The 20679-nt window shown below is 53.6% G+C and overlaps 1 protein-coding gene across 1 annotated transcript; it reads left to right on the top strand.

The window, feature by feature from the left end:
* The first annotated feature begins 7083 nt into the window (after positions 1-7083).
* ARX (aristaless related homeobox) lies at positions 7084-19353 on the top strand. Its single transcript, XM_021670475.2, has 5 exons — positions 7084-7507; positions 9237-10110; positions 12729-12774; positions 15582-15910; positions 18163-19353. Exons 1-5 carry the CDS (start codon positions 7312-7314, stop codon positions 18401-18403), a joined length of 1686 nt encoding a protein of 561 aa, XP_021526150.2. The 5' UTR covers positions 7084-7311; the 3' UTR covers positions 18404-19353.
* Positions 19354-20679: the final 1326 nt, after the last annotated feature.

Here is a 20679-nt window from a genome sequence, read left to right on the forward strand (position 1 = left end):
CCCCGCAACGCCCCCAAGTAGCGCGGCCCGGGCTGGGCGGCCGGAGTTCCCCTGCCTCTGGGCTGCCTGCACCTCCTTCCCGACGAGGAAACCGAGGCCGCCTCGGGCAAGCGGTGCCCTGCGGAGGGGCCCTGCCCGGGGCGCCCGGTTAGAAGACGAAGTGACGCCATTGGTGCCGGATGAGTCCGGCCTCAACGGTCCCACGAAGCCCCTAGGCCGAGAGTGCCCCAGTTTTCCGCCACCGTCGCTGTCCCAACCTCAGTGTGGGAGCCGTCCCCCTTCCCTCAGAGATGCCCGGTGTCCTCAAAAGGGATCCCGGGTGGGCTGGAAAGTCGGGAGCAGAGTGGGGGTCGTTGGGAGGAGGCTAGAACTGCCCCAGGTTTGGAGGAGTCGCCTGTCAGAGCGTTGAATGTAAGCCCTTTTGCGCAGTTATTTTTATTCTGGGGCCTTTCTTCCTCGTCCTCGTCCTCCTCCTCTATTTTTTCCCCCCTTCTGTTCAGCTATTTGTGTTTTCTGATCGGGGAAGTGATTTGCAGCAGGAAATTAGATATCTTTATTCCAGAAACACTGTGGTTCTAATAGTATCTATTCCAGAGCCGGCTCCGTCTTAGTCGCGGGCTTCTTCCCCCCCACCCCCCACTGGTAGGTTATTTCGTGATGAAGGGAACGGAGCGCTGTGCAGCCCCGCATCTTTCCTCCTCCCCTTCCACACAATACAACTCTTAATTAAACACAAGGACACCCACACCTCCCTTCCCACAGGACCCCTTCCATCTGCTCCTCCCGCTCTGAAATACCAGCCTTGTATGGGCAGGGAAAGCCTCGTGTTGAACTTCCCAATTAACAAGACACATCGCAAAATAAGGGACTCTGGGAGCTGTTGTCACTACTATTTTTGGATTCTTCCTTTCTAGGCCCTACCTAGCAAGTGTGTTGGTGGCCTTGGTATAACTTTAAAACCCTGCAGGTCTTTAGAAGCACGATTCCTGTTTTTCTGATTGATGATTTCAGATGACCACACTCGGTGCAAAAGAAGTAAGTTAGCGAACGATTTGAACTGGGAGTTTTTTACGTTTGTAAAGGTTTCCTCTTTAAGTTTTTTTTTAAACCAGAGTTTGTAAGGGCTTCAAGAAAATTCAATCATTTCCAGGTTGAACAAGTCGAAGAGGGTTGGACAAGAACCTGCATTTCTCTTTTCTCAATTTCTGGCCAGACCAAGAGGGAGTCGGGAATGCATGAATAGTGGAAGTAGCAGAATCTGGGGTTTGAGGATTTCCAGATGCAAATGTTGCAGAGGAAGTGAAAGGAGGGGGAGAGGAGGATGCCTGGGGGGAGATGGAGCAGGGTGGTGTCCCAGGAGTTCATCAAGTCAGAAGATAGAGAAAGCCCAGAGACAGGAGGTAGGGCCTCATCTAGTCAAAAAGTGGAGAATCCTAGCTTCAGAAGATGGGAGCCCCGAAATCTGAGCTCAGGGATCTTAGAATCAGAGAGTGGGGTATTTTCGAATCAGAAGATGGGAGGGGACCATGAGTGATGCGAAGGTACCACAGAGGCCGATGTCAAATCAAAGAAATCTCAGAGTAGCTGCCTCCGGATCGTCCTCCACCACCACCACTACCACAAGGGACTGAGGTATCTGAGGGCGCAGGCCGCCAGGCCTCCATGAACACCCCAGAGACTGCGGATTGAGACTTCCGACTGGTGTCGCATCCTCGGCACGCTTGCCTTGGCCCCACCCCCAATTATTTCACTTCTCAGTCCAGTGTTTCCCGAGGTTCGCCGGCAAGAATCCACCCAGCAATTATCTCCCCTCTTGCGGGCATGGGGGGACATTAACCACGAACGCGCTGGAGAAGAAAGGTACAGATGGGTCTTTTATTGAACACTTGGAAATGTTTCCAAGGCTTTTGTTTTTTTCCACCATTCATTCCTGCCGGATCACTGGGATCTGCCAACTTCAATCCCCAGAGGTTGAGGCCGGAGAGCCCGACCCACTCGGAGCCCCCGCTAGGGGGCGCGCTCTGGCCGTGGCGCTGAGCCGAGCCCGAAAAGGGGGCTGTCGAGGGGAGGCTGGGGGTGAGGAAGCCTACAGCCCAGCTAGGGTCCTCGCGGCCTGGGAACTGACACACGCATGGGGTCGCTTGCTGCATCTTACTCGAGCGCCAGTCTGTGCCCACCCGCCCCCACCCCTACTCCGTCCAGGGTCGCCCGGAGCAGCAGCTACTGAGTCAACGCTGCACAGGGGTCGCCTGGACCCTGGCAGCAGGCGGGGTCTCGCCCTCCGGGGAAGGAGAGGAGAAAGTAAACGGTGGTGATTACGGGGTGCAGTAAAGTTTCCCTTTCCCTCGGGTCTGGAAACCTGGAGGGATGGGTGCGGCAGGAGATGGGAAGCTCCCGCCCAGAACTCCGTGAGCGCTCAGAGCCCAACTACTCGCTTCTAGCCCGTGGGAGGGGACACACGCCCTCTCTTCTGACGGGAGGCTGCCACCATCTCGCCCAGCTTTGTGCTTGGAGCAAAGCTTGAACAAGCCTGGGCTGCCGCCTGGATGGCTGATAGAGGTGGCGGTGAGGGGGGTCTCTTTCCTCTCTGGTTCTTGCTCCCCCACCCCCTCCCCCGGCTGTTGACGAGTAACGGAAAGTGAGAAAGTTTGCAAATAAGAAGAGTTACCCTAACAGCCATCGCACTAACGCGTCCATACCTTGAGGGCTCGGCCGTGGTCCTCGGGACGCTTCCAAAAAAGCTGCTTCCCAACAAACCTCTCCCACCCAAGCCCTAAATGTGGAACCCACGGCTTAGGCGGAGGACACGGTGAAGAGGGAAGGATTAGCAAACCCGAGAGAGTCCTCCCAGGAAATCCAAGTTCTATCAGTCCCTTTGGACCTTTCCACGGGCTGCTCCTTTGAAAATACATCAACAAATAAACACCGTCCACAGACAAATCCCAGCAGCCGTGGGGAGAACTGAGGCAGGGTAGGAAGTGGACAGCACGCAGGAGGCCGAGAAGGCGAGGGACAAGTTCTAGGCAAGCGGATTATGTTACATTTCCTCCTAATACCAGACTTCCAGGCGGAGACACCTCGATTTGAGCATAAAATGCATACCCTGAAGTGGATAAGACTCTGAAAGCAGCATTTGAGGAGGTTAACCTTGACTGGTTGGAGTTAAGGGGGGGGTGGGGAGAAGCAAATATTTCTGTTTGTGCCCTCCGGCTCTTCCCAGCACCGGCTGTCAATCCCGACGCTTGTTATCCTCACAAGGCTTCAGTTTGTTTGCCTGATCTCAGCAAGGTTTTCTTCCACAAGTAGAACTATAATTGCTATAATTCTACTGTATCATTTGGATCATTGCAGTATTGTTGTTTTCTCTCTCTCTCTCCCTCCTCCTAACGCTGCAATAACGCGCTCCAGTGTTAAATTAGCAGGTTGCGGAAGACCATAAATGAATGAAAGTTTGTTTAAAAAAAAAAAAGAAAGAAGAAGAAGAATAAATTAAATAAATAAAACAGCAAAATGACTTGGCAAAGGGGATATCACATCACAGAGAATCCTTGCGTGTAATCAGGTCTTATTGTCTTCCCTTCCAATTGCTTCCAAATTGGTCGCTGGATTCCAATGAAGTTTATTTCTATTGTTTAAATATATGTTTTGAAGAGGTTGATCATAATTTAAGGGGACCTGAGACTTCCGGTGCAACTGGAAGCCCATCACAGCTTGATTTATCTATGTATATATTGCACAATAAATTAAAACATCTCAGATGAAAAGTATGTGAGGTTAACTCTCTTCCAAACATTTTTCCCCCCTGGATAATAACATCTAACTGCCACCCCCTCCCCCTTATTCTACATTTCTTGCAAATATAATTTTAAAACTACAAGGTAGAATTAGCTCTCAGAAAATAAAGGGGTTTCTTCCACTCTCCTAGGTAAATTATTATTTCCAGTTCTGGAAACAAGCCCCACTTTCCACCATAAACAACAGTTCTAAACACTTGAGACCTTCACTTCCAGCCATTATTGACATTTTTATTATTTAGTAATTGATTTTAAAAGCAGATGAACTGCAAAGCATTGTTTTCCAAGCAGTCCAGGAAAAGCAAACCAACGGCTACAGACCCCAAAGATAAGAGGAGCCTGGACTTGTGAATAACAAGGTACAAACGCAAATGATATTAACACTGAAATGAAATTACTTTTGGTTAGTGGGTGAAAGTGAGGCAAAAAGAAAGCCAAGTGTCATTTTGCTGGCAGAGTAAAATTAAATTGGGTGAAACTGTAAGTTCTTTCATACAAAATCCTATCGCCCAATTCTTAAAAGTCTGCGCACTCAACACATCAGTTACATTCTTCCTATATATTAGAGGCATCATTTTATTTTTCTAAAATGACATGTAGAATAACATATGTATATATTTATATCTCTTAAACCCATATCCTGATTAGACATTGTGGAGACCACAGCATAGTCTTATGTCTCCCAACCCAGCACCTTAGAAAAGTTTTCTGTCATTTTTAAAATTTAATCTCTTAGAAATAGCAAAAGTCAATTGTAGATTTTTGAAGTTGGATATTGAATTGTGACAAAGGCGGTCTCAGGGCCACTGGGTGTAGAGTTAGATCAGGCCCTTCTCCCAGAGGTGAATGAACGTCTTTCCCAATAGCATCCTCCCTTGGGAAGATTGATTAGAAAATAACAGAAATAAAATAACAGAACAAATAAAACTAGTGTTTTCATACAGGTCTTTATATCCCATTAATAGAATTAGATCTAATTCCAGGGATCATTAAGTCAGAATCAGAAATTCTTTGTTAACCTCCCCTTTTACAGTGGATGATTAAAATTAGAATACACCCCAGCAGAAAGTCCGACTTCTTTTAAAAGAAGAACAGCTGCACAAGGGGGAGGAGGGGGATGGAGGCGAAGAAGTCTTCCACCCAGAGAGATGAAACTCCGTTGGGCTCTCAGAAATGATTTGTGCATTTGTTTGTCTTTTTGTTTAACACGATCTTTCTTGGACTCATTTTCAGCCCACTCCCTGCGTGTGCGGAGCCGACTCTGAAGTCACGGAGCCACCCGGCAGCCGGGTCTTGTGGATTTCCGACGCGGGGCCCGCCGGGGAGGGAAAAGTGCCTGTCTCTCCCAGCCACCAAGCCGCAGGGAAGCCCGCGAGGGTCCGCGGCTGGAGGCTAGGAGGAAACCGAAGCGTCTTTACTCCTCTTGGCTGCGATGAGACCCGCGCGCCCGAAATGGGCTTTCGGGGCCGCGGGAGGGAAGGTGGGAGGAAGTCAGCGCGCAGGATGTTAGTTTCAAGCTGAACCTGACGGTGTAAAAAACACCGAACTCTTGGTGAGGATGGAAAAGGAAGAATGCGGGAAAGGCAAGGAGAGATCTTAGGTGACTTGGAATGGCAGAGAGGGCTTAAAGGAAAATCAAATGTCAGCAATGGCTCGGGTTCTCCTCCGTTCCCCACCACAGCCTGTCCATCATCCAAGTGTAGGAAAAACGGGTGAGAATTAAGTTAAAAGCCAGGGAGAGAGACAGAGAGGAACAGAGAAATTCTTTTTGTCCTGTCTTTAATAGTAGTAGTAGTATCAGTATTAGTATTCGCATTATTAATGCGCCTGTTCCCAACCTTTCATTCCCCGCTCCCCCCGCCGTCCCATCCCCCGACCAAGTTTTGTCTTGAAGGTTCCTGCCAGGCCAGCCCGATCTGTCTGCTACCCACCCACTAGCATCCAAGAGTTATGCAGATGTTTGTGGCTGAAAAAAATCTCAGTTATGCATCCTTGTATTTTTAAATACTGACTGTAAGTGATTCAAGTATAATCCTTTGTAAAACGCTTTTCTCTTTGACACACTGAAGGGGGTTGAGAGAGGAAAACCCGGCGTGGATTCCCCCTCCCTGGCCCCTCTCTCACCCACCACTCTCGCCCCAACTCTGCCAGCGTCGGGGCCCCCGGAAATCCCTAGGAATCTGCACCCAGGCAGGGAAGGCGTCCGTGCTGGCCCCTGGCCCAGGCTCGACCCAACTTCAGTTGGAGTTGGGTTTTGGTTCTCCGCGCAGGAAGCTGTGTGGGAAGAAAGGCACTGTTCCTAAGGTTCACGCTCACCTTTGCTCAAGGGAGCCAAGTCATGAGAATTCAGAATTTTAGACGCTTAGATTTGGCTGCAGCTGAATTTGGGTTCCTTCCAAGCTGGAGAGCTCAGGGATCCCCGAGGGTTCTGCTCCCTAGGTGCGATTCGAAGGTGAACAGCCTCAGGGTGACGGCCTAACAGATATGAATTTTTGGGGGGGGGGAGGAGGAAGAGAGTCCAGGGAGAAAGGGGAGGCCCCCAGTCGCCCCTCCTTGCTGGTGATACTCTCCAGTCCCTTTCCACCCAGTAGATGCTCTAGGGAAGGCCGCGCGCCTATGGCAGAGCTTTGTCTGGAAGGGGGCTTTTTCCCATTCCAGAGTTTAAAACGGTGGCGAGAGCGATTGGGGGACGCTACAAACAAGAGAGCCACAGTAGGGCTCAGGGTGAAGATAGCGCGATGCCTTGGGCCACAAGAGAAAACCGAACTCCCAGGTGGCAGATGTTTGCTTCGGGCGGTCACCCTGGCCCCTCGACGCCTGTCCGGCAAGAGACGACGGCAATTGAGCGCCAGTGAGGTCAAGGTGGTGTCCTGGGAGCCCAATATTGGCTTTGAAAATTGCCAAGTCTGAACATGAGCCTCGAGGCCTCCCCTCCAGGGAGCGAGGTCCTCGGGTTGGTGGAAGGGGCGCATGCCGCCCAGATGGCACCCACAGGCCTGGCATCCCAATGAGCTAGAACTTCGGCCAACACTAAAGGGTCAAAGGAGGAGCTGCAGGAAGAGGATGGCGGACTTACGAAAGTTGTTAGTTTAAAGGAAGAAAGAAAGCAAAGGAAAATTGGCTCTGGTGCGTGCCCGCTGCCCCCACCCCCGCCTGCCCCTCTGGAATCCAGTCCAGGCTTTGCGCTGCGCTCACAGCCCGACGCAGCCCGGCCTCTGGCGAGAGCCAATCACAGGGCGCCTCTCAGCACGTGGAGGAGAGAGACTCCAGAGCTCATCGCCCGCTGCTCACTACACTTGTTACCGCTTGTCCTGAGCGCGGAGAGGGCGAGCTCGGGCCGCGGGCAGGGCGGGAGCCGGCAGCCGGCAACCGAGTGAGGCGGAGAGACACAAAGATCGCAATAATATCCGTTATAACCAGCTATCTAACCCCACTCCCAACACGCACCCATCCATCCCACCCTCCGGGAGAGGCAGCCCGCGATCCGCTCTCTGCGCCCTGTGAAAAAGCCCCAGCCATGAGCAATCAGTACCAGGAGGAGGGCTGCTCCGAGAGGCCCGAGTGCAAAAGTAAATCTCCAACTTTGCTCTCCTCCTACTGCATCGACAGCATCCTGGGCCGGAGGAGCCCGTGCAAAATGCGGCTGCTGGGAGCCGCGCAGAGCTTGCCCGCTCCGCTGACCAGCCGCGCCGAGCAGGAAAAGGCCGTGCAAGGTAAGGATGCGCCCGTCAGGCACTTATTAAGGGCGTTAGGGGCTGATTTGGATGTTTGATTTTCGGGGTCCAGGGGCCTGGGATTGTCAATTTGGAGAGGAAGGAAGGAGAGGGCATAACTCTGAGGCCTGCTGCCTCAAACAGCATTAAACATCTCGCCAGGGGCTGTCTCTCCCTCCCTCCCTCCCTGCTTCCAGAAAAAGGCCCGTTTTCGCTTCGGGAGCCTTTAGGTTTTCGGTATTGATCGTTAGGTCATTTAAATGCCCCTTTTGGTGGCCTTGGTGTGCTCTGAAGAGGGGCGACAGGTCAGAAACAGTAGATGGCTGCTGGACCCTTTTAGCAACAACTTGATGAAGACAAGAAGCCCAAAAGCTGTTGAATCGGGGTCTCCAGGCTGAGTGAGCCTTGGCCTTTCCTCTTTGGAAGATTTCTGTACATGCAGTGTTTCGGTTTTATTTTTAAATTGTAGATTACTTGTGACCTTTTAAACCCAAGCTTTGCAGAAAACATCTTCCTGGGATTCTCCAAATTCTCCTTAATGTATTTAAAATGTATGAAATGTGTGACTTCTGGGTGCTAATTTTTTCTCTGCTATTTTATTTTTAAAAATAGAGTCGAGCTGTTTAAAAGATTTTATTTTTCTGAAATTACAATTTCCAGAATAACTGTCCTTTTGCCCCGAACCTGTTACCCTCAAGTTTCGCCTTGAGCTTGCTGCAGAGGTGTCGCAGGGAAAGGGAAGAACCGTTGGTTTCTTTTAAAATCCGCAAACCAGCGGTCCAGCCACAGCGCCATTTGGACGGCAGGAGCAGACGGTTGAGAAGGGGCCGTTTAAATAAAATTGAGTTTTTCTTTTCTGTTTTTAGCCTGCAGTGGCACCTATGCCAGGAGCTTCCTCAAAAGGAAGGAGAGGCCTGTGCCTCCTGCACTCCTACTCCCTCCCTGCCCCAGGCCTTTCCCAGAACATTCTGGCCAGGATGATTTTTCTTTGCCTTTTTGTGCAAGAAGACCCCCCCCCACCCTCTCCCGCTGTGGGCTGTTGGGGTGCAGCCTGCACTTGGGGCCACAGGGCCGCTTCCCCTCCCGCAGCGGTGGTCCTCAGGGCTGCACCCCTCTTGCCAGCCCTTGCCCTCATGGTGGAGCAGCGGGCAGAGGTCGTGCGCAAAGTTTTCAGGATAGTGGTGAATTTTTTTTTAAGTTGTAGAATGTTTTCGGATTTTCCTCTGCCCCAAAATGGGAAGGGAAATAAAAGCAAGAGAGGTAGGAAAGGGGAAAGAAAGAGAAAGGAGTAAAGAAGAAAGGAGAGGGGGGAGAGGAAGCCTGCGAAAAGAGAAAGAAAAGGGGAGAGGAGGAGAAAGAGAGATGAAGAAAAGAAGGGATGGGGAGAAAGAAAAAAAGAGGAGAGAAAAATTACAAGGAAGGAAGAGAGGGGCAAAAGGAATAGGTAAGTGAAGGAAGATAGGAAATAAAGGGGGGGAGTGAGAGAGGGAAAGGAAAAAAGGGAGAGGGAAGGGGAAAAATAAGGAAGCCAGAGAACGGGAGAGAAAGAAAGAAAAAGAAAGACCAATAAACGTGGAGAAAGACGCCAAGGCGTCGAAGTCTGGTGGTGCGCGGACCCCGCAAACCTAGGCCTAGGCACGGTGGGAGCGACTGTGGGCGGCCCCGGGCAGCGGCCCTGGAGGGGACTCCCTGGCCGGCCGGCTGGCTGATCGCTCTCCCTTGCCCGCAGGCTCCCCCAAGGGCAGCGGCGCCCCGTTCGAGGCCGAGCTGCACCTGCCGCCCAAGCTGCGGCGCCTGTACGGCCCGGGCGGGGGCCGCCTCCTCCAGGGTGCGGCAGCGGCGGCGGCGGCGGCGGCGGCAGCGGCGGCGGCGGCCGCCACGGCCACGGCGGGACGGGGGGAGGCCCCTCCGCCGCCACCGCCAACCGCGCGGCCCGGGGAACGGCCGGACGGCGCAGGGGCTGCCGCAGCTGCTGCAGCCGCGGCCGCCGCAGCCTGGGACACACTCAAGATAAGCCAGGCGCCGCAGGTGAGCATCAGCCGCAGCAAGTCGTACCGCGAGAACGGGGCGCCCTTCGTGCCGCCACCGCCCGCGCTGGACGAGCTGGGCGGCCCGGGGGGCGTCACACACCCGGAGGAGCGTCTCAGCGCGGCCGGTGGCCCGGGCAGCGCCCCGGCTGCGGGTGGCGGCACCGGCCCCGAGGACGACGAGGAAGAACTGCTGGAGGACGAAGAGGATGAGGACGAGGAAGAAGAGCTGTTGGAGGACGACGAGGAGGAGCTGCTGGAGGACGACGCCCACGCGCTGCTCAAGGAGCCCCGGCGCTGCGCTGTGGCCGCCACTGGCGCCGTGGCCGCAGCAGCTGCCGCTGCAGTGGCCACCGAGGGCGGGGAGCTGTCACCCAAGGAAGAGCTGCTGCTGCACCCGGAAGACGCTGAGGGCAAGGACGGCGAGGACAGCGTGTGCCTGTCTGCGGGCAGCGACTCGGAGGAGGGGCTGCTGAAACGCAAACAGAGGCGCTACCGCACCACGTTCACCAGCTACCAGCTGGAGGAACTGGAGCGGGCCTTCCAGAAGACGCACTACCCGGACGTCTTCACCAGGTATGCGCGTAGGGTGGTGGTCGCGGCCGCAGCGGTGGAGGGCGCACGAGGGCCCCAGGGAGGGACGGCGGGCAGGAACCAGGCCTTGGGGCGGGCACTTGGCTCCTGGACTCTGCGGAGGAGGGCCCTCCCAACACACCCACCCTTGCTCACCCAAACCACCCACTCCCCCTACTCCCGCTTCAGGCTTTAGGTTTAGGCTGGAATGGTTTCTCTCCTTCCCAAGGTCGTTGCAGTTGAATGTTTTCAAATTACAAGTTTTAGTTAGAGAGAGGAAAAGAAACAACCTCTCCAAAGAGCGCAGGAACGCACCACTTTGGAGATGCGCGCACTGCTGAGCGCACAGACACAGCCTCGGGCGCTGCGGCCCGGCCAGGTCCCCTGCGAGGCTCGAGAAGCGCTGTCCGAGGTCGCGCGGCCATAGCAAAGCAGGGGCTATTTTTGGTTGCTGTGCTGTGCGCTCACCACCCCCGCCTGGTGCCCCAGGAGCCTGGTGGGTATCAGTTACGCTGTTTGCAGTGAAGCTGGAGCCCGTGCCAGCGGAGAAGGCCTTTAAAAAGATCCGAGTTCTGTCGTTTCAGGACTCCTGAAATAACCAAAGGAAGTCGGAGCTGCGCAGTGTTTGGTGTCTGAACACCTGAGGGGCCCCAGCCAGAATCTCCCCTTTTACTCTCTGTCCTCTCCCGACACATACATTAAACCCACCGTGCGTTTAATGTAAACGGGTTTACCGGGTGGACAGTGATTGCTGCAAGCCTGGCAGGCAGTAAACGAAGCAGTTGGGGGAATTTTCTCTTTGGATCAGTGTCCAAGCCGGGTGTTCGGCCTGGTCACGCTCCATCTCCCACTTGCCTGAGTTTCTCTGAGAAACATGGGTGTGTGGGATGACTGGGTCCTGGGCCGCAGCTTATTCAGCCGACCACCTGGGGCGCCGGCCCGGCTAGGGGTCCTTCTCTCCCACCCCGAGGCCAAGTTCTCAGCTCAGGCGAGGAGCCAGGGTTAGGGCAAATGTTCCCCAGTGAGGGGGAGAAAGGGATCGGTGACTGCCTGGCCTGCCTGGCGCGGGTCTTGTCAAGCGCGGGCAGTTCCTTCGAAGGAGACGTGCGCAGCTTTTCAATGTGCATTTTAGAAGGGGAATGCTGCCCGCCCCTTTGAACCAGAGGAGAAATCGCTGCTTAGGGCTCCGGAGGCCGAGCTAACTCCAAAATGTAGTTGGCCTGGCAATTGCCTAACTCTCTCCTAACCAGAAACAGAAAAGAGCAGATTTAATACCGGGCAAAGGCACTCAAACCTGGTCATCCCTTGGGCTACGCTTGGTCTTCACCTGTGTCACCCAGCCCTTTCCTTATCTTTAAGAAAGGAACTACATTTAAAAACCGACGTGTGTTATGAAATAGTGAATTGGCCGACCAGCGTTTGCGTTTATCATAACGTGTGTATTTCCAAAGAAGAAACTGAGCTGGTGCCAGTTGGCATCCAGGTCCGCCCTTTTTTACTTTCTGGCGGGCTTAGGGGCGGGGAGGATCGAAGTGCCTGAGGAGGGGCAGCTCCTCTGCCCCACCCCCATCTCCTTCTAACCCAGGGGTTTGAGCCCCTTGGCTCCGGCCCCAGAGCCAGCCTGGAGTGCCGCTTTAGATTTGCTGGCGCTCACTGTAGCAGGGGGCAATGGAGGGCACTTATGGAGACGGTTTTCCTCTGGTGCTGAAGTTTCAGGTGTGGACTAGGGGCTACCGGCAGGGCATCTCCGGGTTCCCAGCTTCGGCAGCCCCTGCTTTCATATTAGCGAGCGGAGGGCCAATTATTCTCGGCGCGCTCATATTTTCCGTAAACAGGTCGTAAGCCGTTTTACAGCATCTTAATGGTTTCCTATTTGCCTTAATTGTCGCAGTAATAACTGCAATGACGGGGTAGGATTTCAGTTAAATTGACTTCCCCTGAGATGGGCAGGGTTTGTAGTGGGCACTGGAGTCAGGAGTTGCGCGGAATTTTGTTTAATCGAAAAATTACCCCACTGAACTTTTAACAAGCTTAACATATCTGCAGAGTAAAGGGGAGTGTGACCCAAGGGGATGACAGAGGGAGGAAGGTGGGGGGAGAGAGAGATGGAGGGAACGGCAGAGCTGGAAAGAGAAAGAGGAAGGAGGGAAGAGAAATTTTTTTTAAAAAAAAGAAGATAGACTGAAACCAAGAGGACAGAAAAATATTTTCTTAATTGAGTGCTGAGTTCCTGTCCCACTTAATATTAGGACAAAACAGGGTATAAGCAGTGTGTGTGTGTGTGTGTGTGTGTGTGTGTTCTAACTGTGGCTTAAGAGAGTGACAGAGAACCTGTGTACCCAGGTTTGTAGACTTAGAGACTCAAGAAGCCACCCTTGTCACACATGAATATAGCATGATTTAATAGATAATATCCTATATCTGGCAATGTGCTTCATGTTTTTGCATTTTCAGTCAAATAGGCACTCCAGGGGTGATGGAATGGCGATACACATATGTTTAGGGGTGGGGAGCAGGCAGCCAGGGAGACTAGTGGAGTAGGCCTGCCACGGAGGAGGGGATGGCTGAGGGCATTGCTGGGGCCTGCAGTGACCTCCTGTCTGTGTGTTGCTTTCTTATAGGGAGGAACTGGCCATGAGGCTGGACTTGACCGAGGCCCGAGTCCAGGTGAGAAGCACAACAGAGAGGGAAGAGGGAGGGAGGAGGGCTGGGGGCGGGGGGAGAGAGAGATGGGTTGCTGGGTGGAAGGGTTGACATCCCCTTCACAAAACCAAGAGAAGCAGAATCAGAAAAGTAGACCCAAGCACTCTCACACACACACAGATATTTAAAACTTAAGACCTGGGAGATGGAAGGGGGAGGTTTCTGGGTTTGGGAGCCCAAGGAAGGAGTCCAGGATCGGAACAAGGGCTTTAGAGTCCCTGAGACTGCAGTTGAGGAGCCCTAGCCCCAAAGACCCTATAGGAAACAATCCACCAAGCTACTTCTCCTGATTGAAATAATGGGATGGAGCATGGATTTGGTTGTTAGACAAATCCGCTCAGCTCCAAGCAGGTATTTGGCTGCGATTAAGTCTCCAATCGGGCTTCATAAAAGCCCACTTAGTGCTAGAACAAACAGGGCCATTTGAAGGCAAAATGCTGTTTGATTTCCCCTCCGCCCCGCACAAGGAGCTGGCTAATGCTATTTGATTTCCCATTTTTTATAGCAATGAGCCCACATTGATCTAATAGGGAGTGAGTGCAATGCTATTAAAGGTGTTTGCAGCCCCATACCAGAGTGCATTTCCGAACCCAGGCCTCATAACCAAAGAGACGATCAACACTGAGCAGCCCCGATGGCCAACAGAAAACAGATGTCCCCGGGTTAGGAGCTGAGTGAATCACTTTACAGTCAAAATCAAGCGCTGATAAAGCACAATAAATTCCATATGGCTCATTTAATACACAACAGCTTCTTGCATTAGAGGGCTAATGATGAGGCCTGTCCCCTCCTTTCTGTTGACACATTTCTCCATTGTCAAACAGAGATGTGACAGCAACTCCGTATTTTCAGCTCAGGGGAACGAGTCGTGGGAAAGTTAAATAACTTTTAAAAAGAAAGAGAGCGCCCCCTCCCTTTCTCCTCTCCCCCTATTCACTGGAGAAGATGTAATTAAGTGAATATGAATTATTAGAGTCCTTTCGTTTACCTTTGGGGGGCCTCAGAGGTATTAATTCAATAATGAGGAATTGCAGGGGGACATCTTGATAATTGCAATTGAGCCGGGAGAGACGGTCTGTCTGTAAAAAGGTTTCCACGTCCTTTGAGGACATTCTGAGTCCACTGCCCCCAGTCCCCTTCTTTCACTGCAATCAAGGACTGGTGGATATTCTCGTCTAGACAGATTTGGATACACAAAAGCTGCCCACCCAGCCCGGTCCCATCTACAGTCTTACTTTTTCAAGCCTCTGGGTTTCCACACTGAAGTGTTTCTGAAATTCACAAATAGATTATTTGAAGGCTGCAGAATGGTGTGGATGGGCCCCCTTTTGGCAGAATTGGAAGTAATCGACCGATTTGGATTCTTGATTTTTCTTGCCCTGGAGGGCTGTCTAGAAGTCAAACCAAGCTTAGATGCTAGTGCTGGTAACAACAAGCCCCAGTGTGTAGATTTGAAATATATAGATATCGTCCACATTTTAAAACATATTCCTCTGGGATAATTTACGTTATATTTGAATATAACTTTGTATAGTCCTGGAGTTCATTCTTAATTTTCAGACTTGCGTGCAGTTATAAATCCAGCCCTAAAAATATTAATGCCTTCAGGGGAGAAGGAGCATATCTTCTCAGCTGTGGGTGTGATGAGCAGGTCACATAAAAATAATTTCGTGCTCCCGGGGTTTATTTTTAGATGATGGTAGCTGCCATGTTTCAGGTAAAGGTCTCTATTAAAACTGCCTTCTATTAGCAATTAGGAAAATACCTCAGGCTGAAAACCTCCTCCAAGCCTAGAACTATCTTATTTAAATAATGGATTTAAACCACATCTCCAAAAGGAAATAAAAGACTTGTTAGCGCTGAAGATGTGAAAAGTCTATACCTGCCCTCTGATTTCTTTGCGCCCGGGTATTGCCGCCTACTTCATCCATGTAGTCATGCTTTCCTGCATAGAACTGGGTCCTGCGGGGAGCCCCTGCCAAGAGCAGGCTGTGTACCCCAATTTCATTTCATAGAGAACTGACCCCCTGAAACGTATGCTTGCTAATTAACGCGAGCATTTCTTCCCTCCCTCTCGTCCCTCCCTGAACCCCAGAACTCAGCATAGTGCTGTTAGGTGTTCAGTAAATATTTCTGGGAAGAATAAATGAACTGTCTCTCCACTTCCCTCTTCCATACAGAGCAAGAATTTTGCCAGCGCTTGCGTAAATCTGAAATAGGTGAAAATAGCCGATATGCAGTAAAACCAGCATGTCCGTCATCTCTTGGTGGCTGCCCATTCCCTGGAGTCACCGTTGAATGGATGCTTTCGCTTGCTTTATTTTACCCAGTCCTCATAACAGCATTATGAGTGAAGTTTTATTATCCCCATTTTACAGATTCAAAAACTGAGGTTCAGAGAGGTTTAAGTGACCTGCCTGAAGATCCTAGGAAGCAAGTGTCAGCACAGACGTCTAAACTTTGGTTTCCCCAACTCTAAACACACTGAACCACTTTCCTTAAACTTGGAAAGCTGGCCCAGTTGGAATGCCGGCAGAAAGCGTTTGCTTGTTCTGCGTTTCCTGCTGGCTTGAAGTTGCGGCTCCTATTCATTGCTCATTTGGCCCCAAAAGTATCCGAAAACAACCTGAGGCCTAAAAGGGGCAGATGGGCGCTGGCCGCGGTAGAAAGGAAGGGGGCCCCCCGCAGCCCGCCGAGGGAAGGGGCGGGTACAGGCTCGGTGTGCCCACCGGGCCGAGCTGCGCAAACCCTGGGCGCTCTCTGCCTTGCAGGTCTGGTTCCAGAACCGTCGAGCCAAGTGGCGCAAGCGGGAGAAGGCGGGCGCGCAGACCCACCCCCCGGGGCTGCCCTTCCCCGGGCCGCTCTCCGCCACCCACCCGCTCAGCCCCTACCTGGACGCCAGCCCCTTCCCCCCGCACCACCCGGCGCTCGACTCTGCCTGGACTGCCGCCGCTGCCGCCGCCGCCGCCGCCTTCCCGAGCCTACCTCCGCCTCCGGGCTCGGCCAGCCTGCCGCCCAGCGGGGCGCCGCTGGGCCTGAGCACTTTCCTCGGAGCTGCAGTGTTCCGACACCCGGCTTTCATCAGCCCCGCGTTCGGAAGGTAACGCGCGGCTTCGGAAGTCTGTCTGTCTGTCTGTCTGCCTGTCTGTCTCTCACACACACAGAGGCTGGGGGCAGGGAGGAGGCAGAAGTAAAACAGGGCTACACACATCTTATTCTTTGGCCTAACCTCAGAGACTGTAGCCAAAGAAAATACTCTATAATTGCGCCTCCAAAAAAAAAAAAAATTAGGTCTTGAAGGGATTGACTTGGAACTGAACACTGAACGGGAAAGGGGAAGGCAGTGACAGTACCGACAACCGTGACAACCGGGAATGAAAGCTGTAAAAGTACCATTTGAAGGCCGGAACCACTCCTACCATACATAGGTAGTTATTCGAGCAAATACGTACAGGTGTAGGCTAGAGAGCAGGGATGACTTTTCAAGTTTTGCAAAAGTTCTTCCTCATGCCCCCAAACCTGGCAGCCTGAGGGACACAGCCCTGATCCCCATGGGAGCCCTGGAGCCACCAGGCCCTCTGGGTGCACAGAATTCTTTCTTCTGCCCCAGACTCCATCTTCCTTGTCACTCAAGTGACCTGCTGCCAACGACACCCCCATATGTGCAAGGCCCGATCTACACGGCAGTACAAGACAACGAAATAAAAGAAACAGTTCATCGTATAACTCCTTTTCTTTAAGTGAACATCGAATGAGAAAATAAAAAGTCTGTATAATCACACAGACAAAGAAACAAAGGAGGGATGTATTGCGTTAGAGAGCGCAGTGAAAATCAAAGTGGATGCAGTTTCAGTGATCACTCTTTGGGAGAACAAAGAAATAATAGATTCATCCAACTGCGCAGCTGCTTAACAAAAATAATCTTACAGAAAATTAAGACTCGGAGTAAATTCAGTTTCTTGTAACAAACCAATAAAATAAACAGCGAGTGCACTGAAGCAGTTAGTGACTCAGTTTACCTGATGGAACCAGGGCATGCCACGCCACCTCCGGGTCACACTTTATCATTTCTTTCTGATAAAAATTTTAAAGTTCTGTGTCTCCCCTCCCTCCACTTTTTCCCTCTGACAAGTGACTTGTAAACCCAGGCGAACTGTGGCTGGAATACCGAGTTGCGAGATTCGGAGAGGCTGGAAGAGGATCTGGGCTGGGGTGGTGCGAGGAGTGAGCAGTGGGCTTGGGAGAAGGAGGTGGTGCTCCGTGAGCCCAAGTGGGCTCATTTCTAACCCTGGAAATCCCGAATTGGCCCCGCGGGCGTGGAGCCAGAGCCCTCAGGGAGGCGGTCTGGAAAGCCCGCGGGCACTCCAAGGCGTGGGCGTGGAGGTGGCGTCCGGTGGACACGGGCGTCTCCGGCCACAGCTACAGGTCCCAGTGCTGCGAGCATGGGGTAGAAGCGTCACGCGGAGTAATCCCGGCGCTGCGGGGAGGCGGTGGCGCTGGCGCGGGTCCCAGGCTTGGGCATCGCCTTGCACCGCGCGCCAGTGTCATGAGTCGGGGGCTCCCTGAGGCCAGAGGCCACAGGGGCGCAGGGAAGACAGCGGGGGCGGGGGGCGGGGGGGAAGAGTATCGCCGCGCTGGGACGTGGAGCTGCTGGCAGGTGACTCCCGCCCATCGAGCGGAAATCAAAAGGCAGTCGCCTTTCAACCCCACCCCGCGGGCACCTGCTGGACGCGGGTCGCTGAGCCCCACGCAGAAAGGCGGCTGTGGCGGCGCGGGTGGCCCGGAAGGCCGGCGAGCTAGGCCTGTTTCTCCAGGGTGCAGAAAGTCCCGGGCCAAGGAGCCCGAGGGAGACTTAAGAGCCTGCCGCATGGGTCTGGGCAGCTGGAATCCCACCTTCTCCGTCTTTTTTTTCTCCCCCCTCCCACCGTCCACCTTCCCTTCTCCTTTTGCTCTCCTTTCCTCTCTCCGCATTCTCTTCTGGAAGATAGTATCATTGCAGCCCCTGGCCTTGGAATACACTGTCCACTTAAGCGAAACCACCGAATCCACGCACTGGGCCGTGGGCCTTGGGGTCTGCACGCCCGCCTGTGGACCCCGGCCTGGCCCCTCGGGGAATATCTGGACTCGGTCTTCTCCACCCCGCCCCACCTCCTCGGTTCCCTGCCCTGGGAAAGCCCTCTCTGCGGGCTCCAGCCTCCGCCCGTGTCCCCTGCCCACTCCCCCGCCGCGGTCCACCTGGGTCTCCTGGGTACCGCGCCCCTCGGATGCCACAGCGACAAGCGGCTGAGACGCTGCCCCAGGCGCCGCGCCCAGCTCCCTAGGCCATGACTGCGCTGTTTGCTCTCCCCGCAGGCTCTTTTCCACCATGGCCCCTCTGACCAGCGCGTCGACCGCGGCCGCGCTCCTGAGACAGCCCACACCCGCCGTGGAGGGCGCAGTGGCATCGGGCGCTCTGGCCGACCCGGCCACGGCGGCCGCAGACAGACGCGCCTCTAGCATAGCCGCGCTGAGGCTCAAGGCCAAGGAGCACGCGGCGCAGCTCACGCAGCTCAACATCCTGCCGGGCACCAGCACGGGCAAGGAGGTGTGCTAAAGGCTGCCCTCCACCCCTGCGCCCTGCGCGCGCCCCTAAAGGTCACCTCACTCAGCACCACTCAAGACCAAATGGAAACAGAGGACCAGCACACTCCCGAGACGGCACTGAGAGAGCACAGCCGCCTTCGCAGCAGTCTGGACATGGGCAAGGCAGCCCACGGCGCTCCGGGACGTGGCACCTCCTCGGCTGGCTGTCCCCCTGCCCCTGCCCCTTCCCCTGCCACTGCCAACCTCGCTCCAACTCCAACGTCCACTCTCTCCCGTTCTTACTTTCCTGAAAATATCGGGGAGGTTTTTTCCCCTAGACGCCTGATACTGAAGTAAAAATTTTAAAAAACCCAACCTTTCTTCCTCCTGACACCCCACTTAGCTTTTTTTTTTCTTTAATAGCATTTTGGCGCTCGAAGTTGATCTCCCCAGCGTGGGCCCCAGCGTGAAGCCAGGGCCCGGGAAGCGAACGCGAGCCTGTAAGATAGCTAACAGTGCACTTAAAGCAAAGGGGCGTCTTGTTCTTGTTCTCTTCTTTATCATACACCAACCAAGGTTTTTATATCAAACCAAAGGGAAATACTCTGCTAGAATATGGACTGTTGAAGTCACCAAACTGTGATTATTGATTCTGTACATACCATTGTTATTAAAAAAAAAAAAAAAAGAACAGAGCTTTGTATATTTGAAATGTTATAACGCAATTGCACTCAGCGTGGTATGGTAAAAGTTTGTCCTCCTGTAGATTCTTACTGTGTTGTAGATACGGTAGGGTTCCTAGACAAATATTTATGTACTCAAGCCCTTTATTTAACTTATTAACTGTAGAGGCTTCCGAAACCTTCAAGATAAAGGCAATGGTACAGTACTTTTGTGTAATGTGTAATTGTTATCACTTTTCCTTGCTATCTAGTGGAGAAGTGTCACGCTCAAAATAAAAAAATTATATGTTTAACAAAACGAAGTGTGAATGTTCTATACAGGCGCTGAGGGGACAGTAGAAGCCCCCACCCCCACGTCCCGGGAGTCAAGGGTGGGCTCCAGAGTCCAGGCATCTCCTGGGATTATCTGCACACGCGTTTTCATGGCAGAGGCCCCTGGTTTGAATCCGATCCTCAAAGGGAACCGGATTTCCTGCAAAGGTTAAGGACTCCGCCGCGGTACTTTCCACGCGCATCTCGGCTCTCCTTGGTTGTGTGTCAGCAGGAGCTGGGGGTCCTGGGCCACGGAGGTGGGGTGGGTTTCAGGATGGGTGGGTGGATGGTGGGTGTTGTTGACGGTGGAGTCTGAAATTTGAAGCAAGCGGGAGTCTTGGCTCAGAAGGCGAAGAGAGCTGTTGGAAAGTACCACGTAGCAAGGAAGTGAAGTGCGCAGTCCGAGATGACAGGTACTGGCGAGAACGAGAAGCCCAGGCGCTCCCTTCCGAGGGGGCGGGCTCCACGGCACGTTCACGGGGAGGAGGGTGTGTGTGTGTGTGTGTGTGTGTGTGTGTGTGTGTGTGTGTGTGAGAGAGAGAGAGAGAGAGAGAGAGAGAGACATGCTGGAGCAGTAGTGATGGAAAGGCAGCGAGGGGTATCCAAGTGGCAGATCTTAACTCGACAAATGTCATTACATCACTTATCCAGGCATTGGTAAATGTATACATTTAAAAAAATCTAAACAACTCAGGTTTCGTGAGGAGACCCAAACAGATTTGCAATCCTTAACCACTTCGGCGCACCCCTCCCTCCCCGCGGCGGAGACCGCAGCTTCTCCCTCCCCCGGGCCCTGCCCGCGCCCCTCCGGGTGACCGCTCTGTGGAAGCCCGCCCGCGGGGGCTGGGTCTCGCCAACGCTCTCAGGGTGATGGGAAAGGGAAGAGAAGCTTAATTAGTTTCAATTTGCTGTAATTAGCGCGCCGGACCTTTGGGGAGAGGGGCAGGCGGGAGGGGTACGGGGGTGCCGCGGCCTGACTACCGCGATCACTGAGCTGGGTCCGGCAGCCCAGCCAAGCCACCGGCCAGTCGGTCGCCGCGGGGGGCGCGGGTTCGTCTCCCGGCCGGGGCCGTCGGGCTCCGCGCTCGCCCTGGAGGAGGGGGGCTGGGTCCCCTCGAGGCCCAGGGCGCAAGTGTGCGGGGCCGAGGGGAGGGTGCAGGGTCGGGCAGAGGTCACTGGCCTGTTAGGAGCGGCGCCCGCCTGGGTGTGGGCAGCTTCGGCGCTGGAGCCCGCGCGTCCCGGGCTCGCCCTCTATCCGGCACCCCCCTTTACCCCCCGTTTCAATCTCCCCTCCCCAATCCCGGGTCCAGAC

This window comes from Aotus nancymaae, unplaced genomic scaffold (genome assembly GCF_030222135.1).
Source record: "Aotus nancymaae isolate 86718 unplaced genomic scaffold, 86718_ANA_hifiasm-v0.15.2.pri h1tg000058l, whole genome shotgun sequence".
Lineage (NCBI taxonomy): Eukaryota > Metazoa > Chordata > Mammalia > Primates > Aotidae > Aotus > Aotus nancymaae.